Source organism: Periophthalmus magnuspinnatus, chromosome 8, assembly GCF_009829125.3.
Source record: "Periophthalmus magnuspinnatus isolate fPerMag1 chromosome 8, fPerMag1.2.pri, whole genome shotgun sequence".
NCBI lineage: Eukaryota > Metazoa > Chordata > Actinopteri > Gobiiformes > Gobiidae > Periophthalmus > Periophthalmus magnuspinnatus.
In genome coordinates this window covers 4462505-4487841 of record NC_047133.1, presented here as the reverse complement: position 1 = coordinate 4487841, position 25337 = coordinate 4462505, and the positions used below count along the sequence as shown (strand labels likewise).

Below are 25337 nucleotides of genomic sequence, written 5' to 3'. Positions count from 1 at the left end.
AAGAAGAAGACGACGAAGATGAACACAAAGACAAAGAAGACGAAGAAGAAAAAGAAGACAAACAAGAAGACGAAGAAAAAGAAGAAGATGACGAAGACGAACACAAAGACGAAGAAAAAGAAAAAAATGACAAAGAAGAAGACGAAGAAGAAAAAGAAGACAAAGAAAAAGAAGATGACAAAGATGAACACAAAGACGAAGAAGAAGGCAAAGAAGAAGACGAAGAAAAAGAAGAAAAAGAAGAAGACGACGAAGACGAACACAAAGACGAAGAAGAAGACGAAGAAGAAATCTAAACTAGTCACGACAACCATCAAGAAAAAAAGTTATGTAAAATTTCTATCTCGGCGCACAGGACAAGTTACGAGTCAGGTTTGTGGAGACTGAACAAGTCAGTCACTGGAAGGAAAAGAAATTAAATACAGTATATCATGGTTCACCTTTCTCGGACTCGCTGTTTCGTGGATTTTTTTGTGTGCAGTTTTTGATGTTTTTTTACAGTGTATGAACGTGCATTGTGTCCTGCGTCCTGATTGGCTGTTGGACTGTAGACCATTGTCCATCAGTCTCCTCTGTGCCGTGTCTCCTGTTCAGTACAGAATGTGTTCAGACAAATTTACATAAACGTTGGATCGCAGTGTGACTCTGAAGTGCTGTATGTTTGCAATTTGTTTTCTCCCCGACAAAACCCACAATGTCGATGAAACGTTCTGCACCGACAAAGACGCCTACGAAGGTTTGAACTTTGAGAGAGTTTAAACGAGAGAAATGTGAGAAAATGTTAACGCCTGTGTGAGAAAAGTGTATAAAGTGTGTGGTGAGGGGTTTTACAGACAAAAACATAGAGAATAACTGTAAAAATAAAGCTGATACTTCAGAGATTTCGCTTATTGCGGGTTATTTTTAGAGCGAAAAACGAGGAACCACTGTGCTTTAAACTACAAAATCAAAAATAAAACGTGAAATAAATCTAAACTAGTCACAACAACCGTCAAGAAAAAAAGTTAATTATAAAATTTCAATCTCACCGCACAGGAAAAGTTATGAGTCAGAAAGTCGAAAGAAATTAAATAAAAGGCTTTTTGTAGTACGAATATTCTCTGTATTTGCTGAAATGTTACACAGTGGGCTTTAACGCTGTGATTTCAATCCATTTTAACCAAGACAATATGAATAACTGTAGAGGAATGACATAATAAAAGTAAAGTCAAATCTGTCAACTGGATTTTAGATTTTACTTTTGGCGTTTACTTTGGATCAGACCTGGACGACTGAGGGACGACACCGACGTTGTACAGGGATTACATAAGTTTGTCCGGAGTTATACGGCACTTGTAGCAATAAACGAGTGAGATTTTCCACAGCCTTGGATCTCCTAATTAGCCTTGAGCCTAAATGGGAGGTATTGATTAGCCGGGACGTGTCTCCTGTCCTGGGCCCCCGCCTGCCCCCCGGCCCCTGGATAAACACGGATAAATTAGCGGAGAGGAAAGATGCTAGCGGCTAACGAGCTCCTGCATAATATATCCTCACTGCTCCGAGGTCCAGTTCCCGTTCAGAATCAGATTAGTGTCAATCATCTCCTCTTCTCATCCTTCCCATTCCCTCTTATTCCTTCTCTCCATTCTCTCCCTATCACTCGTCTTCCTTCCGCCTCTGCTTTGTTCCTCTTTCATTTTCTTCACCCCCTCTTCCTCATCTTTCTCTACTCTTACTATTCTCGTATCCTCTCCTTCATCCTCTCCTTTCTTTCCTCTATCTCTCCCCTCTTGCGTTCTCTTTAATCTTTCTTCCCCTCCCCCCTTCTTCCTCCTCTGCTTTACTCTCCTTCCTCCTCCTTCTATCTCCTCCTTTTTGCTTCTCCCTATCCTTCATCTCACTTTTTTTTCTTCCTCTTTCACTCTTCTTTTGCTCTACACCCTTCCATTTATACTCCTCATCTTTCTCTCTCTCCTTCCTTCCCTTCCTCCTCTCCTTTCTCTTCTTCCTCTTTCCTACCTCCATTTTGACCTCTCACCTCTTCTTTTTCCTTTCTTCCCTTCCGCCTCTCCTCCCTGTCTCTTTTCACTCTCTTCTCTTCTTCCTCCTTCCTCTTCTCTCTTTCCATCTGTCACATCCCTCCTCCCTCATTTCTGTCGCTTGTTACCTTTGTTCTATTCCTCCTCTCCTTTCTCTTTCTTCTTTCTCTTCTTCCTCTTTTTCATTCCTTTCCACTATTCTCCTTTTTGTTTATTACTTTCCCCTTCTCCATCCCTCTTCCTCTTACTTGTTTATTCCTTCTCTCCTCTTTCTCCTTTTCTTCATCTCTTCTTTTGTCTTCCTCCTCTGCTCCGCTCTTTCTCTTCTCCTCTTGTATCTCCCTCATCTTTCTCTCTCTCTTACCTTCCTTCTTTTCTTCCCCTTCTTTCTCCTGTTCCTCCTTTTCATCCCTTTTCACTATTTCTCCTCCTTTCTTAATACCTTCGTCTTCTCATCCCTCTTTCTCTTACTTGTTTCTTCCTACTCTTTCTCTTTCTTCTCTTTTATTCCTCCTTTTACTCTTCCTTTCTCCATTCTTCCTCTTCTCGTTCTCTCTTCCTGTTCACTTCCCTTCCCCCTCGAACTTTTTTTCCCTCTTTCACTCTCTTCTTCTTTCCATGTTTCTTTTTGTTTCTTTCCTCTTCTTATCTCCTCCTCTTATCTTCCTCTTCCCATTCTTTTCTTTTTTGCTTTCTTCATATTTTCATCCACTATACTTCTCTCACCTCTTACTTTTCTCTTCCCCCCTTCCTCTTCTTCACTTCCTCTCCTCTGTCTTCACTCATGTATTCTCATAATCACTTTTCTCTCTCTTCCTCTTCATCACCACCTCCCATGTCCTTTTTACTGTCCTCCTAATTTTCTCTCTCTTGCTCTTCCTCTCCATCTCTCCTCTATTTCCTATCTTCCTCTCCATCTCTACTTTCTTCTTCTCGTTCTCTCTTCACCGTCTGTTTCCTCTCCTTCCTCTCTCTCCCTCTCCATTTCTCCTTTCCTCCCTCTATCCCTCCGTCCATCTCTCCTCTCCTTCCTCTCCCCCTTCTTTCTCTCCTCTCTCTTCCTCTCCCTTTCCATCTCTCCTCTCCCCTCCATTTCTCCTCACTCTTCCACTCTCCCTCCATCTCTCTTCTCCTTCCTCTCTCTCTCCCCCTCTGTCTCTCCTTCCTCTCTCTTGCACTCCCCCTTTCTCTCCCTACCTCTCCATCTTTCCTCTCTCTTCAACTTCCCCTTCTATCTCTCCTCTGTTCTTCTCCCCCTTCGTCTCTCCTCTCCTCCTCCCTCTTCCTCTCTCCTCTCCTCCCTTTCTCCCTCTGTCTCTCCATCTCTCCTCTCTCTCTCCCTCCCTATCTGTCTCTCTCCTCTCCCTCTCTGTCTCTCCTCACTCCCTCTCTTCTCTCACTCTCTCTCCGTCTCTCTTCTCTCTCTCGCCCTCCGTCCTCTCCCTCTCTCCCTCCGTCTCTCCTCTCTCTCCCTATCTCCCTCCGTCTCTCTCCGTCTCTCCTCTCTCTCCCTCCATCTCTCCTCTCCTCCCTCTCTCCTCTCCCTCCCTCTCTCCCTCCCTCTCTCCTCCGTCTCTCCTCTCCTCCATCTCTCCTCTCCCTCCCTCCCTCTCTCCTCCGTCTCTCCCTCCCTCGTCTCTCCCTCCCTCTCTCCTCCGTCTCTCCCTCCCTCTCTCCCCCGTCTCTCCTCTCCTCCTTCTCTCCTCTCCCTCCGTCTCTCCTCTCCTCCCTCCCCCTCTCCTCCGTGTCTCTCCCTCCCTCTCTCCTCTCCTCCCTCTCTCCTCTCCTCCGTCTCTCCCTCCGTCTCTCCCTCCGTCTCTCCCTCCGTCTCTCCCTCCCTCTTGTCCTCTCAGACCCACAATATGGCGTCTAATTAAGGCTCTTTTCCAGTGGACGAGCTTCCTGCCAGGCCTCATAGAGCACAATCACACACAAAGAATTGGAGGATTTTTTTTTCTTTTTCTTTCTTTTTTTTCTGATTAGAATGATAACCACAAGCCGCTTTTCCTGTTGTCTGTTCTCGTCTCTTTTAAATTAAATCAAGCACAACCTAGCAACAGGCAGAGGAACCGAGGATCATTTGGTACAGTTAAAAAAAATATCGACCTGATTTTTACTGTGGCCAAAAACTACACCTCACTCACCTTATGCACTCGGAGCATCCTAATCACTCACCACAATGAGTTTATAAGCACATGTATGAACGTAAAGCTGCACTATGTCACTTTTCTGATATAAAAATGTACCGCTTGACCAAGAACGTGATGACATTAAACATTATTATCTTCCATTTCCTATTCAATTACTGGTGTTTATATCACTGTGATGGATCACTTCTCCACAGATCTAACCTGTAACATGGCGTATTGACAACCTATTTGACTCCGTGGAAACAGACGCCTTTAGCAGAGGGCAGAATGTCCAGTAAAGTTACTCAGTGCACATTAAGACACACACTTGTTGTATATAAGGCCGTCAGCTCCTGGTTGATCTTTTCTCTTCCATATTTCGTTTATTTATTTGTCTTGATCAAAGCGACGAGTCAAAACCTACATGTGTTGGTCGATATATTGGGCCAATATCTGCATTTTTAACTACCTTAACCTCCTGGCGTCCTCATATGTGGACAACACGTTTTTGGTTTGTCTAGGCCACAGTGCAAATTATTAGATGAAGAATAACAGCAACAATAACAGCAACAATGTAAATATATTAGATTTTATTTTATTTAGAATATTTTATTTAATTTTTTTTGTTTTTCTTCCTGCTCCTGTCTGCAGCTCTTCACACGAGACACATTGTTCCAAGAGACACAATTGTTGTTTCTCATTTTGTTTTTACTCAGGACAAATGTTGCTGTGTTCAGGGTCATAATAAATAGTTTTTGCAAATCATTATTCAAATGTTTTATCAAAATAATGTCACATATGAGGACATTTGATTTGCATAATTTTTTCTCAGAAACTACATAATGTAAAAAGATAATTCTTTGTGTTTAGACTCATCAGGTCCCAGTCAGAACAAATAACAAAGAGAAATGAATAAAGCCATGAAAGAGCTCGGGTCTCAGGAGGTTAAATCTGTGTCTTGTTCTAAGTACAGCTGACATCCTGACATACTGAACAAACTCCCCGATCCACTGAACAAACTGTCTGATCCACTGAGAACAAACTCTCCAAACCGCTGAAAAAACTACACAATTCACTGAGAACAAACTCCACAATCCACTGAACAATCTCCCCAATCAACTGAACAAACTCCCCGATCTGCTGAATAAACTCCCTGATCCACTGAGGACAAACTCTCCAAACCACTGAAAAAAAGCTCTCCGATCCACCGAACAAACTCCACAATCCACTGAAAAATCTCCCCAATCAATCCACTGAGAACAAACTCCCCGATCCATTCACTCCTCTGTGAACCGAAATTGCAAAGTACCAAAAAGATCCTCGACCTTTACTCAGTCGCCTTTTCTTTTGAAACACCAGACAGAGAATCAGCTCCAGACTCTGAAACCGTCTGTACATTTGAATAATTTTACCAGAAATCTGAAAAAGTACATTTTAGATAATCAAATGTGTCACATCAGTCTAGTTCATTTGTTATGTTCTGTTTCACTGTAAAAAACCTGGGCATAATTATATTTTTTATATTGGTTTGGACTCGAGGAAACATCATGTACTGGACATTGGGACATTTTATTGTATTTTCCTGTTAATGCTGATGATGAACTGCACAGAGAAAGAAGCAGTAGCTAAATCTGGTACAAATCATCTTTTCTTTTGTAAGATGAATGAATCTGTACATGGACCCTGACACATAAACAATAAAGAAAAAAGAAGGAAAGAAAGGAGTATTGAGAAGAGGGCACTACGCAAAATGTGACTCCACAGGTCACTTAGGAACTTGTGAGTAAATTCAGCAAATTCAAATGATAAAATTTGGGGGAAATGATCAAAATCCACTCCACAAATCGACCTGAAAAACATCGGCATCGTCTGCTCTGGGAAAAGACTCATGGTTGACTTGTTCTAACGCCCCTCACCTTTGCTGCTGACCACGTTGCGTTGCTGGAGGATCTTCTCCACCTTCACCGTTGTGTCCGTCATGGTCTGAGCTATGGACTTGATCCGCTCCATCATGGGCTCTATCAGTTGGACCCTGCACGGAGCGAGAAAAACTCAGAGAATTAAGATAGAATTTCAAAAATATTAGGAAAATACAAGATTGAAACTTGTCCTGAATTTTCAAAATATCAGTTTTTCTCCATCTTGGGCGTCTTATTAAAGAACAACAAAATAATCTAGCATAATGGAATAGTCATTTATTGTTTTTTTTATTGACGTTATCAAAATTGTATACGGTATGACATATTACTTTTACTCGGATAGACAGTTCAGCGCAGTTTTTAGACTTAAGACAAATGTTACTGACGCAAAACTGAAATTAAATGGACACAGAAGCTCAAAAAAACATTAAAAAAATTATCTTCTTCTATTATCTCTTATTACCGTAAATTTTGGACTATAAGCCGCTACTTTTTTCCCACGCTTTCAACCACAGCCTATACAACGGTGCGGCTAATTTATAAATTTTTACTGGCTAACGGCCATTGGGGGGCGCTCTCAAGGGAAAAGATTATGCGCTGAAGAATACGCTAGTTTTGATTTTGAACTGTCATTTTCTGCATCACATGAAGAACACATGAAGAAATGTGTATGATGCAGCTTTTAAGATAAAGGCAATGTATCTGTGCATCGAAGAAGGAAATAGAGCCACTGCACGTAAGCTTGACCATGGAAGAAGGAAATAGAGCCACTGCACGCAAGCTTGACCATGGAAGAAGGAAATAGAGCCACTGCACGTAAGATCTGCATCAAAGAAGGAAATAGAGCCACTGCACGTGAGCTCAGTATCAAAGGAAATAGAGCCACTGCACGCAAGCTTGGTATTAAAGAAGGAAATAGAGCCACTGCACGTAAGTTTGACCATGGAAGAAGGAAATAGAGCCACTGTACGTAAACTTGACCATCAAAGAAGGAAATAGAGCCACTGCACATGAGCTTGGTATTAAAGAAGGAAATAGAGCCACTGCACGTAAACTTGGCATTAATGAATCGATGGTGCGACGCTGGAGGGGGTAGCGGGACTTAGTCAATGTAAAAAAACGAGATGGCCCGTGTTGGTGCGGTTTAATTTTCTAAACCTGCAGGTATGTTCATCCTGTATCGATGCCGTGTCGGTGCCGATTTTCAGTCACAGTTTGAAAAAAGCGTGTTTTAAATTAAAACTCAAAAAAACTCCTTGTACCGTCTTTCTGTGTAAATATCTGTATAAGTAGTAGGTAGCAGCAGTAGTAGTAGTAGTAGTTTGAGTAGTATACATGGAAAAGCAACAGTGTAAGACAGTCAAAAGTAAGTTTATTTTGGGTATCTTGTTTTAGAATAGAATAGAAGTTTTACCACAGCGGTATTGAAAAATGGATCAAATGCAGACAGGAAATGTATCTTAACTTACAACGTATTCACAATTTTTACACACGATAAATCAGCTAATACAGATAATGATCTAAACACAAACAGATTTTAGCGCGGATGCACATTTTCAGAAGCTTTTTCAATAATATTCACCATTCTGTTGTATTGACCCATAGCCTCTACAGCTCAAATTAGCGAGCTAGCTGCAGTATTTGTATTTGTTTGCCCTGCACTCGGAGCGTAAACGAGAGGATGAAAGGCTAATTGCCTAAAACATGAAGCGTGAAATTAAAACCACAAAACAGACAAATAAACAGATAAAAAGTCCAGTCGCTGACAGTTGGAGTAAGTGTCCAAGAAAGACTTTCAATAATCCACGCTATAAAACATGCTAGAACTCAAGAAGGTAATGTGGTGACGTGTCTTGCTCAAGGATACAAAACAAGCATTAGATTGTGCAGGATTTGTATTGCCATTTTATTTTACACTACCAGTCAAATATTTTTCAATGTATTTCAATGTAGAAAAAAAAAAAAAAAAAAGAAAAAGAAAAAGGTTAAATAACTCAATTCAATATATTTTTTAAATATTTTTGCAATTCAAATCTCCAAAGCAGCTGCCCTTTGCTTTGTTGAGAGAGCTGCAAACTCTTGGCCTTCTCTCATTGATATTCTTGATGAATTCACATGAAATGGTTTTCATATCTCAGCTGCGCCTTTTCAGGGTCAAGAAATGCCAAAAGTGCAAAGCAGAGTTCAAAGCAAAGGGCGGCTCGTTTTACAATGTGCAAACGTGCACATGTAAGATTTTATTTATGTTTTTCTAAGAGTCTTTGCACCAACTGTGAAAAATGCCTCGTGTCCATAAGAGATTTTTTTTTTCTTCGTCTTATGATTTATCTTGTACAAAACTGAATTCCCCAGTTTCATACAAGATAAAGTTGACGTTTTATGTACCGGGTAAAGGGCACGGTCGTATTATATAATTATTAGTCCTTTACATTCAGGCTGGATTCAGAGTGATTCATCACTGCTCCGATTTCTGAGTTTATGCCAAAGTTTTCTTTGTTATCGTGAGGTGTGTCTTATCATTTATCTGGGAGTGTACGTATTTGTTTCTCTAAAAGGTGGAGTGCCTGATATGGATATGATAAAATAATGAGTTTATAAGAGCTTTTGATAAAATTTCTGAAACCAAAGCAGAGTTCTGCCATCAGGGCAATGCACTTCCTGGTTCTTGAACAGTAAAACACTTTATAATTAGCCCCCCAAATAAAACAGGAAACTATGTTCACGTCAGTTTCAAATGTCAAATGTCATATTTAGAACAACATTTACAATCTATTTACTTACGTTGCCCTAAACCGACCGTCTCGTTACGCTGTTCTCAGCCTCATTTAAAAGTGCCAGGTGTGGGCTGGGTGCACCAATTTGTCTAACAATGCAGTGTTTCCCTGAGATTCTGGTTTGGCAGGAGTTTGGTGGTGTGTGTTAGAGGAGACAAATATAGACCTATATAATAAATAGGCTGTCATTTATCTTACTGTTATATGTAAATTATCATGTATTTAATATCGTTTAAAACAATTAATGGCTGTAAAACACCTTATAAACACCTTAAATGAGCTTATAGTGTGTTTAATTTTACTTTAAGGCCTTAATCATTTGTAGTAATGAATTCTTAAGTTCTGACTTCATACAGTTATTTACTGTGTACTTCTGAATAAAAGAAGTAGGAGCCAAAATCTGTCACACTGCAGCAAACCTCACTTTCATCCACTCAGAGCTTTATAACCCATGCACAGCACACACTTCAACGTATCTGTCAAACAAATGACGCAAACTGACTTATTTATACGACCAGGTTTGCCTTGTATTTTGTTTACTTACAAAGTGCCGCTAAGCATTATTGTGCATTTTATTATCATCTACAAACTTTAGTCTAACTTACTCCTGAACTGGGACAATTTCTGCACCTGTCTCTGTCGAACTTGCTGCAGAATCAGCGCTGCTCATGACCTGAGAGCGGAGCCAAGCAAACTATGGCGTAGCAAAACCCGGAATGGACTGGATTAGACGGGCAAAGTAAACTACGGACTGGACTTCTATGAATACAGTAGTTTCTTATGAAGCAGTGGAACAGATTTGGTAAAGACCTGCATTTTGACGATACGTGGTTAGCGCCGCATAATTTGATTGACAGAGTGAGAGCAGCCGAGTAGGGTGCGCTCTATAAACGCCTTTATCTGCCAATATAATGGTAGGGGAAACACTGCAGAGTATAGTTTTCCGTTGCCAGCCTGAAGGAAACTACAGTACAATTTGATATTGTAACTAAGACGACCAAAGCATATATCTTCCCTGTTTTCAGTCCGAGCCGCACAGAGAAATAGCAGTTTATATGTGTTTAAAATGTGTTTAAAATGTGTTTAAAATGTGCAAGAAGTTCATTAACTGGTGTTATAAAGTGGCAGGTGTTGCAGAGTGTTCATGCGTCCAACGGCAGAGGGGAAGAAACTTAATCTTCTTCTGAGAGGTTCTTGTCCAAATGGAAAATTAACAACCAAATCTCGATACACAAAAATAAATAAAACAATCCCCAAATTGTGGAACCTTAAAGGACATGTCACAGAATCTCACAAGTCTTAGCATATTGTGGCAAAAAGTTGCTCTAAAAACAGCTACGCTTTGTCACCTTCTATAGTATTTTAGAAGTAGTCCCAAAGTGGCCAATTACAGGATACACTTCATGACTGAGGTAGAAGCTGGAGGTAGAAGCTGGAGGTACATCAAAAAATAAAGTTGGTGATATTTGGACCAAGACGATGTGCACAAGAAGTGAAAGAAAATGCTTTACCAGAAGGTGAGTTTGTGAAATATATATATAAAAAGACTGATATTCTGCAGAAAAAAGATCACAAAAGCATTTATTTATTTATTTTTCTTTCACCTATGCTATAAGATAAGATATAAGCTATTTGATATAAGATAACATAATTAATAACTAACCCTAACCCAGAAATGAGCAGAATTTATTAATTTGTTTTATTACTGCAGTTTAAAATGTCTAAAACAGGGGTGTCAAACTCAAATTCACAGGGGGCCAAATTAAAAAGTAAGACACATTTTTGGGCCAAACTCAACATTTATTGAAAAATTGACTGCACCTTTTCATCTGGAAACAAACTTTAGTTTTGCTTAAACACAAAATTTGGAACAACTCAAGCTTGATATTACAAACATATTAGCGCACTAGCAAAGCATTCTGGGATTTGTAGTATTAGTGGTGCATGCATTATATACCCACGGCCAGCTCTAATGCACGTTTGATATGATCTCACGGGCCAAATATAATTACACCACGGGCCAGATTTGGTCTCCGGGCCTGAGTTTGACATGTACGGTCTAAAATACATTATAACATTATGATCCACTGGTATTTAGCAGACAAAATTACGACATGTGTACTTCAAGTCTTTGTGACGCCAGCTCTTTACTAACTGATTTTATGGATGTCTGTCAATCAAAACTGAAACATTTCACGTTTGATTAAAGTCTGCATAACTTTATATTGATTTTCGCTGACCTCACAGACACTATATTAGCCCGTTTGTCAGATCCAAGATGGGGGGTAATCGAACTGACACTTTTCAGCCTTGTTGCAGCGTTTTGAGTATTCTCTTCAGGGCCATGACTCTGTCACAAAGAGTTTATGCACTGTATGACCTTAAATATAATATCGCACTTTGGGGAGCGGACTCTACAGGAACTGCTTTAAAAATGTGAACACTCTCAACCGCCAGGCGTAAACTTCTGTGACTAGGAACTTTTCTGGCAAAACAAGGCAAGTTTATGTGTACAGCACAATTCATAAACAAAGTACTGGTAATTCAAAGTACTTTAAAGAATAAGAAAGTACCGGTTTAGTCTGTTTAGTCCATGTTTAGTCCATGTTTAGTCCTGGTTTAGTCCTGGTTTAGTCCTGGTTTAGTCCTGGTTTAGTCCTGGATTAGTCCTGGATTAGTCCTGGTTTAGTCCTGGTTTAGTCCTGGTTTAGCCCTGGTTTAGTCCTGGATTAATCCTGGTTTAGTCTATGTTTAGTCCCGGATTAGTCCAGGTTTAGTCCAGGTTTAGTCCAGGTTTAGTCCATGTTTAGTCCTCGTTTAGTCCTGGTTTAGTCCATGTTTAGTCCATGTTTAGTCCATGTTTAGTCCCGGATTAGTCCCGGATTAGTCCCGGATTAGTCCAGGTTTAGTCCAGGTTTAGTCCATGTTTAGTCCAGGTTTAGTCCATGTTTAGTCCATGTTTAGTCCCGTTTTAGTCCCGTTTTAGTCCATGTTTAGTCCAGGTTTAGTCCAGGTTTAGTCCATGTTTAGTCCAGGTTTAGTCCATGTTTAGTCCATGTTTAGTCCATGTTTAGTCCATGTTTAGTCCCGTTTTAGTCCATGTTTAGTCCAGGTTTAGTCCAGGTTTAGTCCAGGTTTAGTCCATGTTTAGTCCATGTTTAGTCCAGGTTTAGTCCCGTTTTAGTCCCGTTTTAGTCCATGTTTAGTCCAGGTTTAGTCCAGGTTTAGTCCAGGTTTAGTCCATGTTTAGTCCAGGTTTAGTCCAGGTTTAGTCCCGTTTTAGTCCCGTTTTAGTCCATGTTTAGTCCTGCCTCTGACCAGCAGGAGGCCGGTCCCTAAAGTCCTCAGAGTGCGAGATGGTTCTACAACAATACAGTTCCGGTTCATATGACGTCATATGGTAACTGTACTATACTAACTATATCGAAATTTACACCTGAGGCATTAGAACTGAACACCTAAGTTTCGGTTTCTGCCCCTCAAACTTTCCCCTTTCTTAAGTTGCGCGGTTCATATGACGTCATATGGAAACTAGCCAAAGGGAAGTTTATACCTGAAATTTACACCAGGACGAGTTGCAGATAAAGCTACATACACGAGTACATTTCAAAAACAATTTACACCTGAGGCATCACAACTGAACACCAAAGTTTCGGTTTCTGCACCTCAAGCTTTCCCCATTTTTAAGTTGTCTTTGTATAACTAATGTCTGTTTGCGTATTATCTTCACCCCCCCACAATAATACACTTTCTGTAGCTTACGGTAAGTCATTCCTGGAACTTATTTTGAAAGGCCATCGGTTGTTCCCAAGTCTCTCTGCTGAAAAGTCTTGAGACGCACTGGTGAAAAATTAGTACTCCACATGTGGCATAGCGTATTTCCTCCCGTTAGACGCATGTCAGGTGTTGCTGATGTAGATTGTCTGACCAATTAATGATAATGCACTTATGCGTATGCTGATGCACTTAAATAAAAATTTGGGGGTGAGGGCTGCACGATTTTGGAAGAGTCTAATTGTAAGTAATCCCACGAGCTGTTCCGATTAGATTTGTGATGTATGTTTAAAAAGAAGGATTCTGTCTGCCACGTCATTTTATGTGGCCCGTGAGAAGGTAAATTAAATGGCATGACTATCATTTTAAAATAAATCTGTGCTGCTTTAATGTGTACATGAACCATAAACTAATTAGATTTTCCCAACAAGTGGAAATGAGAAATATTTGCAAATAATCATCCCAAAATGTTCAGGGAGAGGAAAATTGTAGGAATTTAAAGCAGTTTCTAGAAAGGTGAAGGTGAATACAAGTTTGTGCTTCATGGAGAAAAACCTGTACGTTTTTTGTGTTTTGTGTTGTGAAAGAGAAACAAACTACGTCGGAATTTGGACTCCAAACACAGAGCCAGGTATGCAAAAGTCAGCCTTCAAGAAAAACAACTTTACCATAATTAAAAGTCTGTTTTTGAAGCAGCGCTGAAGGTCTGTGAGCAGGTGTGCCCCGATACACACTTTTAAAAATGTCTGTGTAACTGCGTATCCCCTGATAAACCGACATGTAATATTTCCAACTTGAATAACTAATAAATACAGAAAGTGTTATTTAACAAGTTGAAAAGTATTTACATTTATTTTACATGACATTTGTTTACATTTAGTGACATTTACACTGCCTCACAGTTACATCTGGCCCTCGATGGCGGCCATTTTGCTGATGTGGCCCTTGGTGAAAATGTGTTTGACGCCCCTGTTTTAACCTCCTGAGACCTGGCGTCCTCATATGTGGACAACATGTTTTTGGTTTGTCTAGGCCACAGTGCAAATTATTAGATGAAGAATAACAGTATACAATAACAGCAACAATGTAAATATATTATATATATTCATTTTTAACAGTTTTAGAATTTTTAGAATATTTTATTTAATTTTTTTTGTTGTTCTTCCTGCTCCTGTCTGCAGCTCTTCACATGAGACACATTGTTCCAAGAGACACTATTGTTGTTTCTCATTTTGTTTTTACTCAGGACAAATGTTGCTGTGTTCAGGGTCATAATAAATAGTTTTTGCAAATCATTATTCAAATGTTTTATCAAAATGAGTAAAATGTCCACATATGAGGACATTTGATTTGCATAATTCTTTCTCAGAAACTACATAATGTAAAAAGATAATTCTTTGTGTTTAGACTCATCAGGTCCAATCAGCCCAAATAACAAAGAGAAATGAATAAAACCTGTCATGCAAGAGCTCAGGTCTCAGGAGGCTAATGCAACCTTTGCGATTTGTGATTTCGATTTGACGGTGATATACTGTGCAGCCTCATACGTAGCGCTGCAGACTTTGGGAATTGGTTGGTTTGCTGGTTTAGATATCTCCTTCCACAGTTTTAATAAGAACCAAATAAACCGGCAGCTAGTGTGTTTGTTTAGTTTTTCTCTTCTTATCATTATTGTTTTATTAATATGCGCCGCAGCAGGTAGGTAAGACTCCCCCGTGGGTTTGAGAACAGGTTTTCTTCAGCCTGTCTGCTTCGGCAACAGGCTGATGTCCACTTGGGGCACTCCGGGCTTGTATGAGAAAAGACATGTTGCTATGGCGATGGCCGCACACCTGACAGTTCGCTGCCAGCGCTCTCTCGCTCGCTCTCTCCAGCCAGACCTCCCCATTCAGACAAACTGTTTTAAGCTCCCCACGAGAAGAGTATAGGCATCCAAAATAGTTTCAGGGTAAGTGTAAGTCTTTCCAACGCAGAATGATTAATATTATATGAATACTGTACGTGTCTGAATGATTTGTGGGGTGTTTTTGTGTGAGTTCTCTAACTCCAAGTGAACAAAAATAATCTAGACTGTAATGAACTGCAAAAATCTGGGTTACGCCTCTACAAACATGTTCTGAAATGCATGTATTTTCCAGAGTACAAGTCAGACCGGTCAAAAAATGCGTAATAATAAAGAAAAAAACATATGTAAGTCGCGCTGGACTATAAGTCGCATTTTTTGGGGGAATTTATTTTACAAAATCCGAGACCAAGAACAGACATTTTATCTTTAAAGGCAAGTTATAATAAAATGTCGAACAACAGGCTGAATATCAGTACATCACGCTAACATAACACATTTGTATTTATTCAGCGACATGAAGCACAGACAGAACTGAACACGTGTCTGGTTTGTTAACGTCAGATATTAACAGTTAATCAGATAAATAAAGTATAAAAACAAGCAACAAGTTTAGTCTGGATCTCACTTCAAATCAATAAATCCATTGAATTCTTCGTCCTTGGTGTCGCTTCTGAACAACTCCACCAACTCTGAACAAAAGCTCCAGTCTTTCTCAGACTCTTAAATTAACATAATGTTGAAATTTTAAATGGTCAATGGTACAGGAGCAGTTGTTAGTGTGACAATAACAAAGACAATAACAAAGAAATTATATCCGTTAATAATTTCACATATAAGTCGTACCTGAGTATAAGTCGCACCCACGGACAAACTATGAAAAAAAGGCCACTTATAGTCCAGAAAATATGGTAGACCTCCACAAACATGTTCTGAAATGTATGGGATTCTTGTATTAGTTTGTCAGTTCAGATTTCAGTCTTCGCTCCAATAAGGATTCTCTTGGAGTGGTCAAAATATCAAAACAAATATGGCCGGGACTTTCTTGCTGTGAGTCGAGAGAACGTTTTACATTCAACTTCGATATTAAGGAATTGATTCAATACTCAACGCCAATTACAACACCACAATGGAGATAAAACATGCTCCTTTTTCAGTGATATCATTTAGTTATTTTAGTTATTATAGAAGTTATTTTCAGCACAAAAAACAGTGCTTTCTATAAGTTACCGAGTGGTTCAAGATTACTCTCAACTAAAAGGTCAAATTTTGTCACGTTTATGGGATTTTTTCAGTATCAATTCTTCGATACTGGTTTTAGTATTGATTCGTATCTGATTTTCGATACGTTTCACAACCCTACGTGCTTCCCATCGTACCAACATTGGACATCTACTTGTGGCTTTTGCAGACAGTCAAAAGGATATCTGCATAGCCAAGAGACATCCTATCACACAGATTTAATTACCAAAGTCAATTATTATTTAAAAAAAAACGCCGAAATGTTCATTGGAGCTCATTATGAACCAAACTAATTGATATTTTACAGCTGCATTAACTTCATAAGCCCCTTGAGCCGTGCTCGCTCTTCACTCACAGAACAGGCAATAAAATACAGTTTAATGCGTCGACCGCCCACGTTGTACTACACATGTGCTCACTGCAGAGAGGGAGTAAAAAACTAGAGACGAATGCAGACCCCATCTCACCACAAAAAGGATCAAACTAATTCTAAAAGTCACAGTAAAAAGTGGGATATTGTAATACATATTTACTGAAATGCGTAGATAAATTTTGACCCTATTAACCTAATGTGTTTTATAATTTGTTCTTTACTTTTTTACTTGTACTTTTCTTGTTTTTTTGTATTATACTGTAGAGCAGGGGCGTCAAACTCATTGTCACTGAGGGCCACGTCAACAAATTGCCGCCGTCAAGGGCCAGATTTAACTGTGCGGCAGGATAAATGTCACTAAATACAACCAAATGTCATGTAAAATAAGCTCAAAAATAGCTCTTTCTGTTGTTAAATAACTCACATGTCAGTTTATCAGGGGATACGCAGTTACAGACGTTTTTAAAAGTGTACACACCTGCTCACAAACCTTCAGCACTGCTTCAAAAACAGTCTTTTAATTATTGGACAATCTGTTGTTTTTCTCGAATGCTCACGTTTGCAAACTCGCCTCCGTGTTTGGTGTCAAAATGCCGACGTAGATTGTACTTTTTCACAACCGACTCCGCCTCATAACACAAAAAAACATACAGGTTTTTCTCTTTGAAGCACAAACTTATATTAAACTTTCTCGAAACTGCCTTCCATGTCTACAATTATCACCTTCCTGAACATTTTGGGATCATTATTTGCAAATATTTCTCGTTAGTTTATGGCCAATGCACACATAAAAGCAGCATGGATTTATCTGAAAATGACAGTCACGCCTTTTAATTTACCGTCTCGCAGGCCACATAAAATGACGTGGCGGGCCGCGTTTAGCCCCCGGGCCTTGAGTTTGACACACATACTGTAGAGTTTATACTTTTTTCTGATGACACAGTGATTAGAAGGATCAGCCATCATTCCTCAAGGTCAGTACTGCAGTTCAAGCCCCGCTCCGACTCGTGCATGTGGTCACTGTGCCATCGGGTAAACTCCTGCACTCAGACACGACACGTATGTTTTTGTACGTTTTGTGTGATTTGTGGTGATCTGAGGGGTTGTAGGTACAGATTAGCAGCTCCTTAGTCTACCTTATGTCTTTAAAATACACTGCTCAGCCAAAAAAAACAACTAAGAACTGGATTTAACTAAGCAAATAGGTCCGAGCCTCCTGCAGTTGGTCCGGTCGAGGTTCAGCAACAGTCTGTGACCAGGTTATTCCATCAGTGGCATATTCCAAGATGACAATGCCAGGATTTATCGGGCTCAAATTGTGAAAGAGTGGTTCAGGGAGCATGAGACATCATTTTCACACATGGATTGTCCACCACAGAGTCCAGACCTTAACCCACGTGTCAAACTCAAGGCCCGTGAGAAGGTAAATTAAACGGCTTGACTGTCATTTTAAAATAAGTCCATGCTGCTTTAATGTTTGCATTGACCATGAACTAATGACATTTTCCCAACAAGTGGAAATGAGAAATATTTGCAAATAATGATCCCAAAATGTTCAGGAAGAGGAAAACTGTCGGCGTGAAAGGCAGTTTCAAGAAAGGTGAATGTGAAAACAGGAGAAAAACCTGTATGTCAGCATTTTGACACCAAACACGGAGGTAAGTATGCAAAAGTTAGCCTTCAAGAAAAACAACAAATTGACCAATAATTAAAAGGCTGTAAAAGTTTTTTTTGAAGCAGAGCTGAAGGTCTGTGAGCAGGTGTGTCCCGACCAGATACAGACTTTTAAAAATGTCAGTTTGAGGGGATACGCAGTTACACAGACATGTCATATTTGCAACTCGAATAAGTAATAAAAACAGAAACAGTTATTTAACAAGTAAAAAAGTAGTTACATTTATTTTACATGACATTTGGTTATATTTAGTGACATTTATACTGCCGCACAGTTACATCTGGCCCTCTTGATGGCGACCAATCTGCCTGACATTGAGAATCTTAGGGATGTGCTGGAGAAGCTTTGTGCAGCGTCAGACTTGGCCATCATCAATGCAACATCTTGGTGAAAAATTAATAAAATATGAAATAAATGAAATAAATCTCGTGACATTGCAGAAGCGAAATCGAAACAATGCCACAGCAAATGTGTGACGTAATCAAAGCTAAAGGCGGAACAACCAAATATTAGAGTGTGTGACCTTTTTTTTGGTGGCGACTTATTTTTTGGCCAGGCAGTGTCTTGCAGCTCGCCACTGTAAGGACTTTTGGCATCTGGACAAGCCCTTATCACTAATGTGTTGTCATCATTAGAACCTCCCACCGTAGGTTAGAGAAAATTGTTAGAGAAATTCGATTTTTGTGCTGTACTGAGGCACTCACTGCCAGTCCAATCCTTGTTATCTTGGCCTACCCCATCAGACATATAATACTCCCTACAATGAAAGTAGAGCCAGACTGGACTGGACACGACTATCACAGTGTCTTGTGTGTTCATGTCTCTCGGTGCTGGGTCCTGTACTTCTCCTACGTTACAACTCCAGTGTCACGCGTGTTCTCTTCAACTCTCGGGCTACTCATTTATTCAACACGGATCAACACATTCAAGCGCACAAATTGCCTCGCTGTGTGTTATCTCTTCACGTAAACATACAAGTGTGCAGTGAAAGTGTATCTCGCACCTGTCTAGAGCCGCGCTGAGTTCCTGCAGTTTGTGGGAGGTGTCGCTCCTGTTACCGAGCCCGGTCAGAACGTCTAACTTCCTCAAAATGACCTCCATCATGTCCGAGATCTTCTTCAGACCTTCTCGAGACTCCTGCCCCGCCGGGTCTGAGGAAAAACACACAACCAGCACAAACTCAGTCCCAGACACAAAGAGAGGCAATATAAAGAGAGAATCTGAAAAGCAAAATTGAGTTGAACGTAGGAAATGGAAAATAAAATGAGCAATGTTCAAAATAATACAAAAAGAAGTGCTGCACGGTGTAGCTTCTCTGCAGGGAGATGTTAGTGCTTTTGCTTGGAATATCGCACAGTAGGGCAAACGTAAACTTCTTTATCTTCATGGAGACGAGCAGGTGTCACCGCCAGGCCAAACGACAGATCAGATCAGCGGAGGGTGAGAACTCAGAGGGTAAATTTAACGCCAAACTACATTCAAGCAAAGCGATGTATTCCCCCGCGGACAAGCAGACAGTCAATCCCTCTCCAGAGAAGTGACATAGTGCATCATAAATAAACCAATTGACGTTTGAAAATTGCTAGTGGACCATTTAGAAATATCTTTGACAACATGAAAAGGTCTGAAAGCTTTTCTTTTCATAATGCATTTCTTCAGGCATTTCCTGCTGGATTCACCGCAGCAAACTGTCCATCAAAGTAATATTGATTTAGATGTCAGTTTTACGTGAGATGCCCTTCCCTTTGTCAACTTTCTAATACTTCTTGGTACAGCAACAGTGCAGTTATGTCAAAACAGGATTAGTAAAGTAGAAGTACAAATAGTGGTCTAGGAAATGATCACGTAGGAGCATAAGAGCATTTGGAGAAACACATCGTTGTAACAGTAACTGGATGTAGTTTTCCTCCTCTCCAATAAATTCTTGACATTTTTTATGCACCGATCCAGCTTTTTCAGTTCAGATTCCTACGTTGATACTTTAAATTTTAGGATTCTATACCCGATTTTGACCGATACCCCTGTAGGGATTGCAAAAGGCACGTTTTTCCAGTTAAAAACACAGTTACAAAATATCCCATTGTGTTACGCAGTTGTTATTTATCCTTCAAGTAACTACTGAACAACTTTGTGTGAATAAAAGTTCAAACATTTAGAGACGCACTGGGTCAAAATCATCCTGTAATTAGTCTTATCGGGTTCAATTAAAGGCCTGGCCAATGTATCGGCTCAAGTGATATCACGGAACTGATATTTTTTCAGTATTTGCACCGATACTCAATACTGGTGACTTTTACTTTGACTTTTTTACTTTAAATTTTAAAGTAGAACTAAACTGCGCAATTCTCCATTCTCTTCACCCACCAGGTTTTCTTTTTTTTTTTCTTTTTTTTAAATCAGCCACAAGAACAGCCACCTTTCTTGGCAAAAACTATTCAAATGTATCACAACTAAATCAAATAAAGGTTGAAAAGAAATGCCACCGGTACGCAATCCTTTGGAAAATGATTTTGTAGCGTGGGTTTTTTAACGAGAGAAGAATAGCACTTGTGAATGGCTGGCACATGTTAAGAAAACGTTTTAAAATAGCTTGATAAGTTTTTAAATCCTTTCCTTCCTCCCTTCCTTGTGTTTTTTTTCCTTTTTTTCTTCTTTTTCGATACGTGTCAAGCTGACAGTTTTCTACAATCCAACTTTGCCAGCAATGTCTCCTTTTGAATAATTCAAGGCTGAGGCAACAATGTGTCTTACCCCAGAAAGAAAGAAAGATCAGATTTGCAGCCTGACAGCGGCGTTTCAAGACATTAGAATTGGATACGTTTAGTGAGTGTTACTAAGACACCCAACAGCAACAAAAGGTCCTTCAAGTACTAATGATAAAGTGGCATCAAAGTTCAGCTGTTACTTCATCAGAAATCGCACTGAAAAACAACGACCTAACTAATTTAAACAATGATAATTAACTAAAAACAATATATTTAGCCTATGTCTAGTGTAATTAATGTGAATATAAGGATTAGATTTCACCAGGACTCTAAACCAGGTCTAAACTGCGACTACGCCACTTATAACAAGTCATAACGAGGATTAAACCAGAACTAAACCAGGACTAAGTTAAGTACTACACGACTTTACTCGATTAGTTTAACTACACTTGGACTAAATCAGAACTAAACCAGAACTGAACTAGAACTAACACAATATCAACACGATTCACTTTATAATTTTCTGGGTGGGATATCCGCTATTTGCTTGTCTCCATGGTGATGTTGCTATGCTTGGAATATCCGCAGTATGGCATTAAACCTGGGCTAACTCACATTCACAAGTGTTTTTATTACTAACAATAAAACATAAATACAGTTTTCCCTTGCTATATCTCAGTTTTGCGATGTTTTTAGTGCAATTTTACATGCTTTTTTTTTTTTTTACATCGTCTGAAAGCGCATTGTGTTCTGCGTCCTGATTGGCTGTTGGACTGTAGACCATTGTGTTGTGCGTCCTGATTGGCTGTTGGACTGTAGATCATTGTGTTCTTTGTCCTGATTGGCTGTTGGACTGTAGACCATTGTCCATCAGTCTCCTCCGTGCCGTGTCTCCTGTCCAGTACAGAATGTGTTCAGACAAATTTACATAAACGTTGGATCGCAGTGTGACTCTGAAGTGCTGTACGTTTGCAATTTGTTTTCTCCCCGACAAAACCCACAATGTCGATGAAACGTTCTGCACCGACAAAGACGCCTACGAAGGTTTGAACTTTGAGAGAGTTTAAACGAGAGAGAAATGTGAGAAAATGTTAACGCCTGTGTGAGAAAAGTGTATAAAGTGTGTGGTGAGGGGTTTAACAGCCAAAAACATAGAGAATAATTGTAAAAAATAAAGCTGATACTGCGCGGATTTCGCCTGTTGCGGGTTATTTTTGGAACGTAACCCCCGCGATAAACGAGGGACCACTGTATATAAAAGTAAAATACAGTTTCTTGCTGTGCGTTTGCTTCTCTACAGATTGGACGATACCAAAACTTGAACGTCGGCACTGATACTGAAACGTTTGCTGGACCGAGTATGTGCTCCATGATATCGCTTAAACCGTGGTTGTGCCTTTAAATGGATGTAATAAAACTATTTTCAGCCTGATTTTCTCCTAGAACGTCTCATATTGTTTGAACTTGTTTTCATACAAAGCTGTTGAGTAGTTATTTGAAGAAAAAATAACAGTTGCGTAACCCAGCTGGATCTGTTGTGTAACGGTTAACTGCGTCTTTCTGTCTCAACAGTTAATATCGAGTGATCGGTAAAACTTGACCTGCTCGTCTCCGCGGAGCTAGTCAATCGTAAAGCCATACTGCGAAACGTTCTTGGCAAAGCGATAACAACAACAACAACAACAAGCCGGTAGCAAATCCACCGTGCCCCTTTAAACTTGTATTCAAATCCCCTTAAAACCTACAAAACAAGCTAACCATCCAGTATCCAGTGCAATACGATCTATAAATGATTTCACTTGCAGTTTCAGGATGTTTTTTTTCCTTTTCCCTGAGTTTTGCTTGCAGTGCCTTTGCCGCAGTAAATCTAAACAGAGCCTGAGGGTAGAATGTGGGTAGCAACAACTCGTATTTCTCAGCAATACTCCTGCTAACCCACTCGCATCCATACATCACCATTACCCAGGGCTAGCGCGTCCTACACGCTCCATTTTTAGACTTTTATATATGTCCGCAATCAACTCCTCATCAGCTAGCTTTTCTTTTGCCTCGCGGGATTTGTTGGCTAGCTAATGTGTTTTGCTAACACGCGGACTGCGGCGTCTAAGCGTGACGCCTCTATCTCTCACCTGCTGGTTAATAATGGGCTCGCTTAAACCGTGGATAATTTCCTGTAATGACTTCCGTTTCTAAACTGCCACTGTCCGGTCGATAGTTAACGGATACAAATTGGATCTCGGTTTGTAGAGGCGAGCTACGAGGGCGAGGGACATGGAGCACTTGGAAGACGACGTTATAAGGGATGGTTAGCTAGTGTGTTATTTCGTTGTTTTTTTTAATTTATAGTCGCCCATGTTAGAGGTAATATTGGACTGGTGCTACGGAAGTTTTATCGCTAAAAAGTCATACACCTTTAGCGATAAGACACATTTTGGACACACCCTCTTGTTTTTTTCATGTTTACTACTTGCTACATTCTAGATACAAACAGAAAAAGTCTCAAATGTTCAAAGTATCCGCGCTTTGCTTTGTTGACAGAGCTGCAAACCTCTGGCCTTGTCTCACTGAGCCTCTGGATGAGAGAGTTTTCACTTCACACTTGGACTGTGTCAGGGTCAAGACATGCCAAAAGTGCAAACAAGGGTTCAAAGCAAAGAGTGTCTATTTTTTATCAAAAAAATTAACTCAAACAAGTTATTTTGAGTTATTTTTAGTTTGCTACATACAATCAATGCATCCAAACTTTTAACTGGTCATGGAATGTTTGTTGGAATTATAAAAGTAAATTAGAAAGTTATAATAAAAAAAACAATTAATTATCTATTCTGAAAAATATTCGAGCTACGTGTCAATCAAAACCTGGAGCGAAGCAACTTGTCTAATCACCATAACCATAAAACATTAGCCAACTATTAAAAGATACTAATAAAGTGTATATTTCTCCTGCACTACCACTGAACAGCGCTGCTCCGAGGTGAGATTGAACCGCTGACCTTTTGGCAAATTGCTCTGACAATATTTACACGCTGATTTTGTCCTAGAACTTTGCATAATGTTTTTATTCACACAAAGCTGTCCAGTAGTTATTTGAAGGAAAAACGACAGTCGTATAACCCCGTTGGTTCTATTGTGTAATGGCTAACGAAGGAAATAAGTGTCATTTTCTGTCCCTGCACTAATATTAGTTATAATCGGGTGATCAGTAACTGGGAATGGTGATGTCCCCGGTTTGTCTCCATGCAAAGATATGAGCACTATCTGTCACTCAAAACCTCGTCCAGTCCACTCGGCTTATGAACATGAACCACAAAAACACGAGCCTGCTATTAAATGATACTAATAAAGTGTATTTCTCCTCTACTACCACTGAACAGCGCTGCTCTGAGGTAGAACTGAACTGCTGACTTTTGGGTGAGTGGGCAAATTGTTCTGACAACTGAGCCACTGCCTCTGGTCCACATGTGTCAAACTCAAGGCCCGGGGGACAAATGCGGCCCGCCATGTCATTTTATGTGGCCCGCGACAAGGTAATTTAAATGTATGACTGTCTTAAAATGTCAGTTTATCAGGAGTTACACAATTACACAGACATATTTTTTATATCTTTGCAAATTTGAGCCATTTTGCTGATGTGGCCCTCGGGGAAATTGAGTTTGACGCCCCTGGTCTGGTCTGATGCTGATTTCTTTTAGGGATGGTCCCATCGATGTAATAAAAATATTTAAAGGCTGATTTTGTCCAAGAACTTTGCATAATGTTTTTATTCATACAAAGCTGTTCAATAGTTACTTGAAGGAAAAACAACAGTTGCATAACCCAACTGGATCTATTGTGTAATGGTTAACTAAGTAAATAAGTGTCATTTTTGTCCCTACACAAATATTGGTTATAATTGTTTGATCAGTAACTTGGCGGGGCGGTGGAAGGATATGGCCATTATTATCTGTCACTCAAAACTTGAAGCGAAGCCACGCGTCCAGTCCACTCGGCTTATGAACATGAACCACAAAATATTAGCCTACTATTAAATAATACTAATAAAGTGTACAGTTTTCCTCTGAACTGATGACCTTAAGTTAGTGGGATTTCCTTTAGGGATGATCCGATGTGGATTTTTATTTAGTCGATACCAGGATCTATATTTCTTATTATTCATATTTATATTTGCGTTTTAACATTTTACAGCCCTCCCACCCCTCACCTCTGGGCACTGGGTAAACGCAGAAACAGAAAAAAAGTACATATACATACACACATACATCACTATATATGCACACATATACACATATACACATACGGGTATATAAAAAAGGAAAATATATCAAATAAAAAATAAATGATCATTATTATTATTATTATTATTACTATTATAGCCAAGTATGGTAAAATAAGTGGTAAAATTAATGGAAAGAAATACTACGGGCACAAAAGTTGACCAGAAAACAAAACACAAACCACACAGCCCACAAAAAAAATTATAAACAAATAAACAGAAAGAGATATTTGACTTGCCGTTGTGGCCAATACCACGAAACAAATATTTGCAGATGTTTATGTCAGTATTTTTTAAATGACAGAGAAGTAAAGTTGTAGTTCCTTTTTGTACAATATAGAATAAATTTATTGGGTGTAATCCAAATCCGTTTTTGTGATGATTGTGTAAATGTGAAGCCACCTTTTTTGCATCATTACTTTTTTATTTCCATTAGAAATATTCCGTAGAAAAAATCTCTACCCTATATATCAGGAAATGTTACAGACATATGGATTTAGACTTGTACCTAGTTTAGTCTGGGCAGGATTCAGGTTTAGTCCTGACATTCACAGATTTATATCACCCTGTGTTAGTTTCCTCTTTGTGCTCCCGCTCCAGTTCCCCATCATT

The 25337-nt window shown here is 39.6% G+C and overlaps 1 protein-coding gene across 1 annotated transcript in view; it reads right to left on the bottom strand.

The window, feature by feature from the left end:
* The window catches only part of LOC117375487 (alpha-1,6-mannosylglycoprotein 6-beta-N-acetylglucosaminyltransferase B), a 149838-nt gene that overhangs the window by 100467 nt on the left and 24034 nt on the right, over positions 1-25337 (bottom strand). Inside the window, exons 3-4 of the mRNA XM_055223459.1 lie at positions 18751-18898; positions 6064-6179 (exon numbers count right to left, since the gene is read on the bottom strand). Of these exons, the coding sequence (XP_055079434.1) occupies positions 6064-6179; positions 18751-18898 (264 nt within the window). The remainder of the gene's footprint in view (positions 1-6063; positions 6180-18750; positions 18899-25337) is intronic.